The sequence below is a fragment of the Lonchura striata genome, chromosome 10, assembly GCF_046129695.1.
Source record: "Lonchura striata isolate bLonStr1 chromosome 10, bLonStr1.mat, whole genome shotgun sequence".
Lineage (NCBI taxonomy): Eukaryota > Metazoa > Chordata > Aves > Passeriformes > Estrildidae > Lonchura > Lonchura striata.
In genome coordinates this window covers 26,955,547-26,969,856 of record NC_134612.1, presented here as the reverse complement: position 1 = coordinate 26,969,856, position 14,310 = coordinate 26,955,547, and the positions used below count along the sequence as shown (strand labels likewise).

The following is a 14,310-nucleotide window of genomic DNA, read 5'->3' as shown; positions in this document are numbered from 1 at the left end:
TAAGGCAGATGTACCTCCCATGATCTGGGTTCAGCTATCCTCCTGTCCCACAAACTCTGGGATTTGCCATGACACACCTTGGGCCTGTGTTTTTAGGAGTTCTCAGCAGAAGTAACAAATACAAGTGCAATCCTTTAAGGTAATGGGGACCTTAAATCTGCCCCTTCCCTGGGTGAGAGGAGCACATTCCCACCCTGGCTGTACTGACTTGGGCCGGCCACCACAGCCTCCTTTGCCAGGCCTGATGCAAAGCTGCCTTCAGATTGTTTAGGAACGGTGTACTGGGCAGTCAGAGGGCAGGAGAACCCCACACCAGAGAGCTGGGTAAACATGGAATTTAGAGATGAGAAATCATCTCCTAATTTAAGATCTACCCCAAAGACTGCCTGGCTTTTGACTGAAGTCACATTATCACACTATTTATCATATCATACCACTTACATTATCACACTACTGCTGTCCTGCCAAACTTAAAACTGCACTTTGACCTCCTGCTAATGTGGCCAGCCATGCACTGAAGAGCCTCAGGATTTCCTGGATGTGAGGCAAAAAAATTACAACAGTCTGATTTTGTTTGGTTGGAATAAATTTATTTCATCTGTCTGTAAACAAGGTGTTTTTAATAGTTATGGCATTTTTTGAAATGCATATTAAATCAGATGAGTTAGACTGTATCCCAGATGTAACAAAGTGCAGGGAAAGAAATGGACAAATCAGCAACAAGAATTTGTTTAAATCTGTACATTATCCACAAGGCCCAACAATAGAAGCAAATACTAGAATGTCCCTAAGGTAGTGCCAGTCAAAAGAAACCCTCAGAGTCAGTTAAAATCCATCTCACAATAGCAACAGTTCACTTTTTTTTTTTTAAACAATAGTATGGCACAGAATACATATTAAAAAATTCATCACAAGACAGCCAAGTCAGTTATTCCAACCACTACCATCTCCCATTTATTCTTTAGTATACAGAGTTCTGCAGTTCTTGCAATGGACATACAGGTCAGAACCGTGCCTGAACTGAGTTTGGTTACAGACATTTTCAGATGACTCGTGCACAAGGCAGCTCACTCCATCATTTCTGCAGCGAGGGTGTGACAGGCCAGATGAATATTTTTAAATTTGAAATGGTATTTTGACAGTTTAGCTTACAAACTACCAACCTTCATCCAGACAGTGGCTTCAGAGCAGCCAAACTCTGCACCATTGAGTGATCTGGCAGAAAGACTGAAGCCAGTCAGAGCTCCAGGGTAGCTGAAGGTGGCAGTTTTCCACAATGACATTGCAGTTTCATATTAAAAAACAAATACACCATGCCCACCCCCCGACCCCCAAGCTGCAAATTAAATTGGTCCTATGAGAAACTGAAACCAGACACACTCCAGCTGGTTATACCAGGCTAGCTAATGGCCACAGTGGCAGCCTTGCACAAGTCAACTACAGAATAGGAGCTGGCAAAAAAAAAAGTGCCCGAGCTATTGTAATGATGGAATGTCTGGGAAGTCCTTAGGATGGTGGTTTAAGGTCATGGGAGGAAGTACATGTGTACCCTTTCATAGTTTTGTGATTGCACTTGTTAAGCAGTACAACCTTCACAACATCAAGAAAAAGTAAGAGAGTTAAGCCTACAGTGAAGTGCAATGACAAAACTAATGTGACATTAATAGCTTTTGAGTGGCAAATTGGTTAAACAAACCAGGCACTATAAAAATGGGTGTAAGCAAACACATGGGTTTAAAAAATATAAACAAAGACAGGGACAGAAATGAAGATATGCACACACTTTTTTCCTCCCAACCGTGCTCTGTGAAAGGAAGACTAGTGAGCTGTGACTTGCTCAAAGTGCTGAAGAGGCATTGATCAAATTAGATTGTACAATCGGCACCTTGTTTAGTATCTCAGTTGGTTTAGCTGTCAATATCATACTAATTGCTAAGACAAAGCAGAGCCTACACTTGGCATGTTCCCCTCCCAGGTTTCAAGTTATCATGCATATCATCGTCATGCTGGTGCCAGACGGGCTCGGTTACCTACAGTGGTTACAGAGATGAACAAAGGGGAACTGGAGTTATGACAGTAGGAAATGGGTAAATAAAAAACCACAAACTACCATCTACAGTCTGGTAGCACTGAGCACAAGCGGGTGGTGGTGCAGACAGCTGCTAGGTGGATGGGGAGAGGCTGCTCAGACATCAGACCTCCTCAGGTATAAAGCCAGTTCATATGCTTTCCTGTTGAGTGTCCCTCCATGGACACCTTCCTTTCCCATGACTATAACCAATGCTGGAGTACACAAGGAAACAAAACAGAAATGAAAAGAATTGAAGGAAAAAAAACCAAAAACAACACCTTTCCCCACCAACAAAGGGATACAAAGGAGACACAGGTTCATACCCCATCACCCTGCATTGCTAGTAAAGTTTCCAGAATGTAAGGTTTAAAGCTCACCGCCAGGAAAGTTTAATAGCAATCTTCCCCTAATACTTAACAGTCTGCCTAACAACTAGAACCCAGAGTCTCTCAAGTATTTTGCCATTGAGTATGCCTTCTTATTCAATCCGCCTCCATGGACCCCTTCTTTGCCCATTACAAAGACCAAGACTGAAAGAGAAAAGAAAAAAAGTTTTTAAAAGAGTGTATTAGACATGGAAATAATACAAGTTTTAGGCAGGGCAATAAACACCCTCAAATTCAAGATTTAGTATTTAGGTATTAAGCTAATTTAACAGTTTTGTTAAAACACAGATGTAGATAGGGCTGGGAGAAGGTACAAGCTATCCTCAGGGATTTTATCTAGCTGTGGAAGTTTTAAGTGTTCACTGCTAAGAAAAATGGCACCAGCTTTACAGTGCCTCTCACCATCAGTCATCACCCAGCAAGGAAATCCCAGTGGCAGTTGAAACACCTGTGGGAGTAGGGGTGCACTGTGTGTGCAAGCATGACTGGAGAGTGGCAAAAGAAAATTCCTATTATTTGGAACCAGAGTAACTGCCCTGATGCTGGTAAAAAACCCCAAAGAGTGAGTTGGGCTGAGACTTTCCACGCAGTAACACAACTATAAACCACACTTTTTACATAAGACAAAACACAGGGACAATTGTCATGCTGAGGCTCTCCCCACTCCCCCAGCAAGGTGCCCCAGGTTATCTGGTGAAAGGAACACTGGAGGCTCACCAGCAACTGCCACTGTGAGCTGCCATCAGATATCCCCCCAGCTTTCCCTACAGAGTGGGACACAATGAGCACTGGGCTGCCACAGGCCAGGGACTGTTCACCAAGCTGGGAATGCTGCAGTCAGTCTACCTACACATGATCATACCCTAGGGCCTGAGGTTGCACCATGGAAGGTTTAGGTTGGGTATCAGGGGTTGTCCAGCCCTGGCACAACTGCCCTGGGCAGTGGTTGAGTCCCCAGTCCTGGAGGGATTTAAAAGCCCTGCGGTTGTGGCACTTGAGGACGTGGGTCAGTGGTGGCCTTGGGCGCAGCGGGAGAAGGGTTGGACTCTCTGATCTTGGAGGGCTTTTCCAACCTTAGTGACTCTACAATTCTATCTCCATAGAAATTTGCTGATAAAAGCTTAAGACAGTTCTCATTGTCATTTCACAAGTCAGAACAATGCTAGTTTCTCTGCAGTGCTGCCAACCCTCTTCCTTGCATGCCTGCCCTAGGCTTTAGCCTACAGACATCTGCTCTGCCTTTGGTTTTACACCTATTAGCCAAGGTCCTGTCACTCGGGAACCTGTTCCACAGCCAGCCCAAAAACACTAGCCCAGGTGTTCCCAACATAAGGCACACCACTCCCAGACAGTATTTCATATCCCAGATGGGTGGCTGCCCCATAATAGGTTTTACTGGAAGTTAAATGGAGAGTGCAAGGAGCAGGTATCTGAGAATGAAGAACATTTCTCAGTGGTACCAAACTGGACAGGCTTTTTCTGCCTGGACAGACTTCAGCAGGCTCAATAGGAAGTGCAAGAAGAGTCTGTGTAGAACTTTTTAAGTAGGAGCAGCTCCTACATGAGATTCACATCTTTGCAGAATAAACTTCCCATCAAGCAACTTACAATGAGAAAGCTTGCAGTCAATGGCTGTCATTAACAGACCCCTCCTGAGCTTCAGGTATGAAGTGATGGAATACCAGCTAAGCCTGCTTGGAGCTGCAGCCTGCTTTTTCCTGCTTGTCACAGACCTGTTCACTACTGCACAGCCTGGTGCTGGGCTGGGATGCAGGTGGGAAGGGGGATGTGTATAATTCTCAGTCAGAACTCAGCCAGAGCACTGCCATCCACTTCCTTGCACCACTTCCCAAAATTAGCCATCAAATACAGTAGTTTGGTTTTTCTAATAGCTGGAGTCTATGCTTAGGGTCATATTCCTAATTTAGCTACCTGAAGGTAGAGAAAAGGATGCTTACCTCGTCCAGCTCTGCCTACAGCAACATTGTATGTCGGCTCACCACCTTGACTCTTTGTCCTGATGTCCATTGTGCAGTCACCATCGACATACAGGCTATCTCTGATCACAGAGCACTTCTTTGCACCAAGGGTCAGACCATTGGTGAAGAAACCCTCTCGGTCTTTTCCTACAATCATATCTATTTCTCCTGGCTGTCAAAGGAAAGAGTTCAGAGTTAGCACGGAAGGGTATATTGCCGTAATTTCTATTTAGAACCGCTCCTGTCTCATGCGGAGAGGCAGAGGCCGTGATTTCCCCTCGCTGCCCGCAGGAAGTGCTCCAGAACACAGGGCTTTGTTAGGCGCAGTCTGCGCTTCTCCGCGGCCGCTGCGCGCGGGGGAGCCTCTGCCGCGGCGATTCCGGGCCCGAGCCCGTTAAGCGGCGCAGGGCGTCTGCTGGAGCCTGGCCCCGGGCTGGCGCGGGCTCTGTCCGCACCTGTCCCGGGAGATCAGCCCGGGGCCTGTCCGCAGCGGCGGCACCAGCCCGGCGGCGGCACCAGCCCGGCTGCGGCCCGGACTGCTCCCGCCGCCGCGGCCCCTCCGCCTCCCCCTCGGGAAGGGCCCCGGGCCCGGAGCCGGGGGCGCGGCGCGGGCCCGGCCGCACCGCGGCGGCCGCAAAGTGCAGCGTCACGGCGGGCCCGGCCCCCCGACCGCGGCCCAGGCGGCCCCGCTCCGCCTCGGCCGGGACCGGGCCCGCCGCGCCCGGGGCAGGCCCGCGCGCGGCCGGGGGAGCCGCGGCGGCGGCCGCGCTCGGCGCTGCTCGCGGGGCGGCGGGGCCGGGCGGGCCGGGGGCGCGGGCGGGCAGGGCGGGGGAGCATCAATGGCAGAGCGCCATCTTGGCGGAGAAAACATGGAGCCGGCGGCGCGGCGCCGTCCGAGCCGCCCTGCTCCGCCGCCCGCGCCGCGCCGGGCCCGCCGCCCGCACCCCCCGCTCCGGGCCGGCCGCCGCCCCCGCCCGCGGCACCGGCCCCGCGCCGCTCCCGACGCGCACAAAAAGGCGGCGCGGGCGGCCGGGCCCGCGCCCCTCGCCCGCAAGGTGCCCCCGTCCCCCGGCCGCGGCCCGTGGGCGCCGCTCCCAGCCCCGCTCCCAGCCCCGCTCCCGCCGGCCGCGCTCCCGCCGGCTCCGCTCACCGTGATGCTCTGGAAGATGCCGCCGGCCGTGGCTGCCCAGACGTACTTGGCGTCGCAGTAGCCCACAATGGCGGCCTCCTGGCAGCAACCATCGCACATCAGGTTGTCCACGTAGCTCTGCCAGCCGGCCATGGTCGCGGGGCGGCGGGCGAGGGCGAGCGGGCAGCGGGCGGGCCGGGGGCGCGGGGCGGGCGGCGGTCCCGGCGGTGCGGCGGCGGAGCGGACCGAGCGCTGCGGCGGCGGCGGCGCGGCCCAGCCCAGCCCTGCGCTGCCGCGCCGGGGGCGGGGGGAGGAGGGGCGCGGCCGGCACCGCCCCCGCGGCCGGGGGGGAGCGGGGCCGGGGCCGGGCCGGGGCTGCGGCCGGCGTCGGGGGCGGTGCTCGGTGCCCGGTGCCCGCTGCCCGGGGCCGCTCGGCCGGTGGGTGTGGGCGCGGCCAGTCCCGGGAGCGCTGTGGGTGCCGGCCCGGCCCGGCGCGGCCCGGCGGCGGTGCGGGGCGGGCGGTGCCGGACCCTGCCCTGCCCGCTCGGATCGCGCGGGGCCGCGGCGCGGCGGGGCCCGACGACCGTGCGGCCGCCCCGGTGCCCCGCTGGAGGCCGGGAGCGGCCGGGATCGGTGAGTAGCGGCGGCGGCGCCTTCCAGCCGGGCCCGGGGCGCGGCGCTGCGCTGCCTGCCCGGCGGGCGGACCCGGGGGAGCCCGGAGGGGCCGGGGCTGCGGGGCAGAGCGGTGCCCGCTCCGTGCACGGCGGGTCCGGCGGCCCATGCTTGCCGTGCCCGCTCCGCTGTGCCGTTGCGGCCCCGGGCAGTCGCCGCATTTGTGCTGTTTGTGTAATCTCACCCCTGCTTTCGCGCCCCTCGGACAGGGGTTCAGCCCCTGCCTGCCTCGCCCGTGCCCTTCATCCTCCCGGACCTCACGGCCCTGTCTCACAGACCATCATCTGCTACGTTTTTTTTCTACACGGGGTTGTAACTGGCGAGTTTGGGGTTTACTGTTCCAGATATTGCCAAGTTTCTATTGCAATAATTTAGTTCTACATTCCTTTACAACACCGCAGGCTGGTGCCGTTGGTTTGCTGCACTGATACTGGGCTCTGCGCAGGATGGCTTGGCTGCTCCAAGGCTGTCCTGGGTCGCAGGAGTGTTCGCCAGCACCTTAACGGTGTGTTTTGAGGCAATTGCTCTGTTTTCAGTAACATTGAAATTAGTGGGGCGATCATCTTACTTTTGAGCAGGGTGAGTTAGCTTTATGGGATGACTATTGTGCTAGCATCATTATCCTTTGATTAATAAGAGGTGTGCTTCTCTTGGACAGCAGACTGCTTGGTACAAGCATGCAGATATCTCACACAAGAACCTATGCCTTTCCAGGGCTTTGGACAAAGGCTATGCCCCTCTTGCCTGAAGGGATCTCACCCTGCAGCACAGTTGTCCATTCCCTCTGCCCAATGAGCATCTGTGGCCTCCTGAACCCTTGGAGCCCAGCATCCAGTCCTGTGTCACAGCCCAGAGCTGGGCCAGGCTGCGGGGGCAGCTGCTGCTCCCCCAGAACCCAGAGCCACGCTAGGCTGATGTGGGGTGCTTCAGTGCTTTGCCTCTTTGACAAGTGTATGTCAGAGTGCAGAGAGGCCCAGGTAATACAGCTCCTGCCTCACAGGGAATATTACCTTTTGTGATAGCTGCACAGACCAGGTGATCAGTGGTGTGAGTGCTGTTTTGATGTGTAGATTGTATTAGCCATGCAGGGAATACAGACATCTGCTCTGAATGACTTAAACTGGAAATAACTGCATGGAAGTCTGGGATCTCCTTAACACAAATGGTTGGATCAGAATAGAGGATTTCACACCTGCTTGATAGCTCAGCTTCTATTCATGTTATTTGTGAACTAACTCTAGTAATGTATCTAGAAAGTGAAGTCTGAATTGGGTTGCTATTATTTAATGTTTCAAAGTTACCAGTAGCATGTATAATTTGCAGATTCAGAAGTCACCAGTGGTTCTGAAAATCATGATTCTTTAATTTTATTTTCACTCTTAGGTGCCTCATTTGGTTGTGTGCTGTGTTATACAACTGTTTGTGTAGACACTACTGCAGCAGCACCTTTGAGACTGCTGGATTTAAGAAAATGAGGGTGTGCTCTGTATGTTAAAGATTGTAAGAGCAGGGACCTCCAAGGTTGTTGTTTTTTTTTTTTTTTTGCTATAAGAGTTAAGTGGAAATTGAAACATTTCTGAAGCAAAATATTTATATATGTATAAAAATATCCTTGTTAAAATTGATAGCTGTTGTAGGTCATTTTAACATCAGTGCCTAGACTCACATATGAAATGGACTGCTTGTAAGCTGTAGCCATATAGTAAATAGTTGTGAATTCATTATTTCTTGCATTTTAGCCTCTTCCTACATTTCACCTGGTAGTTGTTTTTTCTGGAATTTAGTTGCACACTTCAGCCACAATTTGGTAGGATTTTGTGCAGCTTGTAACAATTCCTGGTCTTTTGCTTCTGTTCAGAACTTTGTCTAAAATTGATGTTGGATCACATCTAAGAAAAAGAATAATTTGGAAGAATTTTAAAGTACTGGCTGTGCTTAACCAGAGTGTACTCACTATTTACAGCTTTGTGAGAAACTTGACTGCTTTTATGTTGTTAACAGAAAAACTAAAATTGGCCAAAGACTTGGGGGAGGGTTATATTTTGTGAGTCATGTAACTTGGGTCTTCCTGTCAGGCCTTGTAGCTACCATACTGCTGCTATGCTTGGAATGATGACAGCCAAAGGCAGGACTTCTCACAAGAGGATTGTTTAGGCTGGGAAAGATCTCTGGGATAATTTAGTCCAACCATTATGGTGTCACAGGTTCTAAGTGTCTTTCACCAAATTGATGTTTTTCACCATTTGGAGATTACTGTAAACAGCACTTATGTACAGTCAGGAGGGCTTCTTTGTGGAGATGAACTCCCCAGAAGCAGAGCTCGCTGCAGTGCTGGGCTCTGGCAGATGGTGCCCGTGTCGGCAGTGACCACGCTGGGCTCCTGCTGAGCTGTCTGTCTCTTCACCACTTGTGCTTCTGGAAGTGCAGAGGGAAACACCAACACACAAGTGCTACAAATCAGTGGATTCACGTCTGGTGGCAGCCAGGAGCAGTGTGTGTCAGCCTGGTGAGGGTCAGGCTGGGCAGGGTCCTTCCACAGAGGACTTGGCTGAAACCCCGGAAGCCACCAAAGACTGGGATGACTGTTAGCTAGAAATGAATTATGGAAATGACATATTAATGTGGGGAAAACGTGAAAATAGGTTTAAAAATATGGTAATTCAAAATGCAACATTCATAAAGACCACAGTCCAGAGTTTATTGCACAGCTACTAGAGCTGTACATGAAGAAAGTCCTGTCCCATGCTAGCACAGCTGTGACTGCACTGCAGACAGCCTTGTACAATGGCACTTAAACCATCCAGACAGTTCTGAAAAAGAGGTGTGCCGCGCTCCTGCCCCGGTTCCCTTTGTCTCAGCCCCGGCTAGCTCTCAGTCTGGGGCGAGAGTGGGCAATTGGAGGCACCCTCCGCCGCTCCCAGCTGGGGTTTGGAGAGTGCCTTTGTGGGTTCCGGGCAGCGCTAGCAAGCCTCGCGGTGGTAAATGAAGAGCGGATCCTGCTGGGGGCTAAGTCCGAGTTTATTGTAGCCCAACGGGGCTAAATATCCTAGAACGGTGCCAGCCAACAAGAACAAGCACAAGGTGCTTGCACTGGCTTATAAACTGTAAGGGAGGGGTATCCAACGACCAATGGGGATAGGGATAGGGGGTGGCTCCGGGATGGGGGGATATGGTGGGGTCCAATGGGGGAAGGATATGGGGGGAGCCCCAGGTCCTCGCCCAATCACCCGGTGCCCTGAGTGGAAGCTTCTGGATGGATGGGAAGGGGCACCGAGTGATAGACAAGGCACCCGGGGGGGGTAAAATGCCTCTTTCAGGGTGATGGATAGATACTGGGAAGGCGGGAAGGGCGGACAAGGCGGGAAAACTGGGGATAAACCAAGTTGCACACGGGGGTACAAAGGAATAAACCAATACATAATACAGGGATAATAAAACATATACATAACGCAACTCCACAGAGGTGCTTTTCTGGTGTATCTTGCAATGTTTGGAACAATGGTTTAACTCCATTATGAGAGTTTAATCTCCTTTGAGGATTTTGGCTTGGTATGGTTTTACCAGTAAGATAGCTCAGCAAAACCTTTGTCTTCCTATGTAAGACAGTTATGTAAAGAATTCTGAGGGGGTTCCCTTGCTTATTCTTTATTTAACCATCTAGTTCAAGCAGAACAAACCCACAATGAAAATCAGATGCAGGTGTAGGGATATGGCTATGTCATATAAGAGCACGAAATTGCCTCTGTTTCAGTGGCTTCCAGAAGTACTTAAAATAGGAGGAAGGACAGTTCTTTGGGCACGTGATTTACAGACTGGCCAAAGCACTAAAAAATGTGTCTAAAGTCATGGAACTTTGCTCAGCTTTAGGATTTTTATCTTGCTGGTGGCCAACAGAAAAGAAACCTTATTCCTAGAAATTAAAGTACGCTGTATGTAAATTCTTAATTGGAGAGAGAGTCTCTGGTTCATAATGGTGTCTTTGATGAGTCCCTATAGGAGTAACAAGTGGAGAATTAGGCCTATGTGACACAGCCTTCTGTGCCTCACAGTTACCGAGCAAACTCCTCAGTGTGTTTAGATCCTGCAGTATTTTGTTTTGCTTAAAGTCGAGCAAACAGAATCCAAATAGGTGACTGTTAACTGTTCAGTTATGAAATAAGGGTATGAAACTCTAAATTTCTTTAAGTTTGTAGATAGCTTGGCACAGTGTTGGGAAGGTGGAAACATACTCAGTCTAAGGCCTTTTTGTTATTTTGCCCAAACTCATGGTGACTCATCTCATGCCTCTGGCAACTAGCTGTTGCTGTGGGTGAAAGGCTGTGGGGAATTTAATCTTAAAAGCCAAAACTAAGGCTAAGAAATGCAATAAGAGGGTTGGAGAAACACAAAGAGGTAGAGAAAGCAGAAAAGTGGAAAATGAAGCACAGCAAGCCCAGGCTCTTGACAGTCATCTTTGTGTAGTGGTTTTACAGGGACAGTTAACATTCTTACTGTGGTGTAAAATCTGAACCTGTGACCCCTGTGCATGCTTCACTGACCACAACAAGAAGTGATAGGAGATGAAAGAGAATTTTTAACTTTTCACAGGCTTCATCTGCTTGGCTTTTTCTGTGTCACAGTTGACTGGTAGAACAAATTTATCATTTTCATAGCTGGTCTGCATGTTTTCACTGTGCTAGCATGCATTAAGAAGAAAAGCCAGTTCTGACTGTTGTGTTGTGTTATGGTGCATGGCAGGAGCATGGGGCCCTGTCCCGTGGGACACCATCCCAGGCAGCAGCTTTGCCCCAGCTGTGTCTCGGGGACAGGCCTGACATACGTTGTGTTTTTCTAGCTCACACCTACTGTAGGTGATTGTTTCTGCACTGCTTTCTGCTGCACGTCCAGTCACCCACATGATGCAGCTGGGGAGCTCTGGAGCTTTGTTCAGGGTGTTATTTTCTTTGTTTAACTTGCTTTCCCTGACAGGATCTGTAAATATGTTTGTCTGCGTGCTGTTTTCACCTCTGATCACAAATGATTTTGCTGTTAATGCTTGTTACTTGGTAAAAATCCAAAGGATTTTTGAATCATGGATACATAAATTTATCTGTGATACACAATTTCTACCTATAATATTAACTGTCTTCAAAAGCATTTAATAATAATTCTGAAGTCTAAAACCCCATATTTTTCCAGAAAAATGATAACATTCTAACCTTATACCAAATTTTTCTTTGGCCACAAAAAGCTTGATCCTAGCTATAAGCAGCAGTCAACTTGCCTGATGTTAGCTCGTCAAAGAAGAACCAGTGTATATTTAATATTTAGAATATTTTGTTGTGAATTTTTGGTAGTTGAAGTACTTCTTAGTTTCATCATGGAGAGAATTAATTCTGCCATAGGTGTAGTGCTTTTCTCTCAATTGCATCCACTCAAATAAATATCATATTTTTGAGGAACACATACTTTTCAAAGTACGTGAAAATATTTTCTGCTCAAAGTTGTTTATGTAATCTTAGAAAACATATATTCAGTCTGAAAGTCTAATACTGTGCAACTGTAGAGCAGCCACACTGGTACAGTGAAAGGAAACATTAAGAATATAAAAATGGGAGGAGTGGGAAAAAGTAGAAATTAACAAAGGGGAAAATAGCCTAAGAACGATGCAGTTTCATTTAGAAGGTTTTATCTTCTTTCAAAATACCTCCCAAAAGATAATAAATCATTCTGTCTCAGCCAAACTGCGCATTGTGGAAGGTGAGCGTGCGGCAGGCCTGGCGAGCAGAGTCACTGCTGGGGCTGGCAAGCTGGGGCAGCTCCTGCAGCCTCACTGGAGTGGCATCCCCAGAGAGCTGGTGGTGCTCCAGGAGGTCGTGATCTTGCTTGTACCCCCGTGCCATGGGTGGGCAATCCCCCAGCACCACTGCTGTGACCATACAGTGAGTGTGCAGGAAGCTCATCTCAGGCAGGGAGCTGTTCTGGAGCAGACAATGAGTTTTTGCTGCCAGCCTTTACCCAGCTGCGAGCAGAGTCATGGTGGTGATGCTGTGAAGAAGAGTCCAGTCATCTGCTGTGTAACTCTCCACCCTCACCTGTCTGTATTGCTGACATCCTCAGGCATCACCAGCTGGTGCTGGTGTGCCTTCAGCTGCTTGCCCATGCGGTTTGGTCCTGTGTGGTTTGAATGGTGGCGTTCCCAGTCTGTGCTCAGGTTATGTGAAGACAAATGTGGGACAGATGCATCCAATACAGTTTGTCTGTACTCTGTGTCCAGTTGGCATAGTGCTTTTTAAAGCTTTATGACTCAGGTGGGTTACATTTAACGAGGACAGTGAAAGAATCCCTCCCATTACAGTTTTCTTTGAAAGTCAAATCTAAAACGCACATTGAAGACCACTTGAAAAAACATGACTTCCACATGTAAAAAAACTTCTAACATTACTGCTTTGATGAACTATCTGAACAGCTGTCCTCTACTACACAAACATCCTCCTTGTTTTGAGTTAGAATGGTGTGTCCCAGCTTATAGGAGCTGGGACATGGAGCATGGCTTTGTGACAGAGCTAGGAACAGGTGCAGTTCTAGCACTTGCCATTGGAAAAAAAACAGAAAAAGAGAGGAAGGGAACATTAGCGCCAGCTAGACTATTTTGTGTGTTGGTAATAGACACCCATTTTCTGTGCTCCCATTAGTAGGTGTTTGTGGAGGAGATGATGACTTGCTAGCAAGTGCTCAAGCCACGTATTAAACAGCAAGGGCATTTCAGAACCATTGGTGGCCTGGTTTTGGTTAGAGGTTAGCAGGGTGAATTGGGATGCACCAGCAGCATCCTGGTTCCCTGGATCCAAAGAGAGGAGCCGTGTAGAATGTGATGTTGGTGATGGAGCAGGGACCCCTCTGACCGCGGTGGGCTCATGTTTCAGGTGCTGTTCCCTGTTCTCTGCTTGGCTTAAGGTCCTGCAGCTTTTAAATGAAGCCTTTATACACCATAAGAGCAATTCTGCAGTGCACCTCCATGCGAGCTCTGGGATGCCAGGCTGGCTACTGCTCTTTGGTAGTTCTGAGAATGGTTGCTGCTTTTGGAATTAAAATCTCCCAGTAATTTCGCGGCCCCTGGCACTAGATGGAGCTTTAATCTACTTGCACTTGGAAGTCTGTTAAGTTCAATGACAGGGTAAAAATAGAGAAGAATACTTGAAGATATGTGTGCCTGCTGCTGCACTTACAGCACCTCTTTTGTGTTTTTTAGCAGAGTGGTGTAAGTCATAATTTAAATTTAATCTAAATGAAAATTAAAATATTGCTGCAGAATCTGCTTGTTCTAGTGCATGCATGATAATCATTAGCACCCTTTAATGTACTCTCAGGTTCTCGGTGAAAGTTGCTGTAAGTAAAGTGTACTGGAACTGTGCTGCAGATTTAAGCTAATGCCTGGGCTGTGCTGAATAAAGGCAATGCCTTCTCTGAACAAAGTGCCTGGTTATATTTCAGGATGTGGTGGGGGATGACCACCCTTTCTGTTTGCTGTGCTCATGCAAGAATACATTTGTATTTTCACTTTGTGCTACCAAAGCTAACATTTCAGAGTCATCTGTTATAAGTCACTTCATTTTTCCTTCATGTGTTACCCTTGAAAATATTGAACAAATAGAAACATATAAAAATGAGCTTTGAAATGTAGTGTTCATTCTTTACATTTAGCAAGCACCATGTCACACAGGCCACACACACATATCAGAAATTCAGACCATCACTTTCTTCCACAGAAGTGACTGGAAGCATATTTAGTTTTGTTCTTGGGTGCCCATGATCTTATCAGCAAGACTGGTTTATTCAAAACTCTTGTCCAAGCACTGAAGTAGTCATAAAAGAAACTGAAGTTAGGAACCTAAATGGTGACACTCATAACAGATTTTGTCATTAAAGCACTGAAATATTGTTTTGTTTTTTCACTACAAGATCTGACTTTGAATTTCAGTCTTCTTCAGAGGCTTTGTGCTGACCAGTAGGAGTATGGGACAGGTGGGGTGCCCAGAAGGCCTCAGGAGGGCAGGGAGCATTTGTGGGGTGCCTGAGGTGTCCTACAGAGAT

The 14,310-nt window shown here is 49.0% G+C and overlaps 1 protein-coding gene and 1 long non-coding RNA gene across 2 annotated transcripts in view; one reads left to right on the top strand and one right to left on the bottom strand.

Annotated features, from left to right (window-relative positions):
* Positions 1-568: 568 nt before the first annotated feature.
* PFN2 (profilin 2) lies at positions 569-5,770 on the bottom strand. The gene is made up of 3 exons (XM_021544937.2): positions 5,587-5,770; positions 4,416-4,608; positions 569-2,601 (listed from the first exon to the last, which is right to left on the bottom strand). The coding sequence occupies exons 1-3, from the start codon at positions 5,716-5,718 to the stop codon at positions 2,504-2,506; spliced, it is 423 nt and encodes a 140-aa protein (XP_021400612.1). The 5' UTR covers positions 5,719-5,770; the 3' UTR covers positions 569-2,503.
* Positions 5,771-6,098: 328 nt separating this feature from the next.
* Positions 6,099-14,310, top strand: part of LOC110478368 (uncharacterized) — a 35,426-nt gene continuing 27,214 nt past the window's right edge. Inside the window, exon 1 of the long non-coding RNA XR_013340538.1 lies at positions 6,099-6,198. This is a non-coding gene — a long non-coding RNA (uncharacterized LOC110478368). The remainder of the gene's footprint in view (positions 6,199-14,310) is intronic.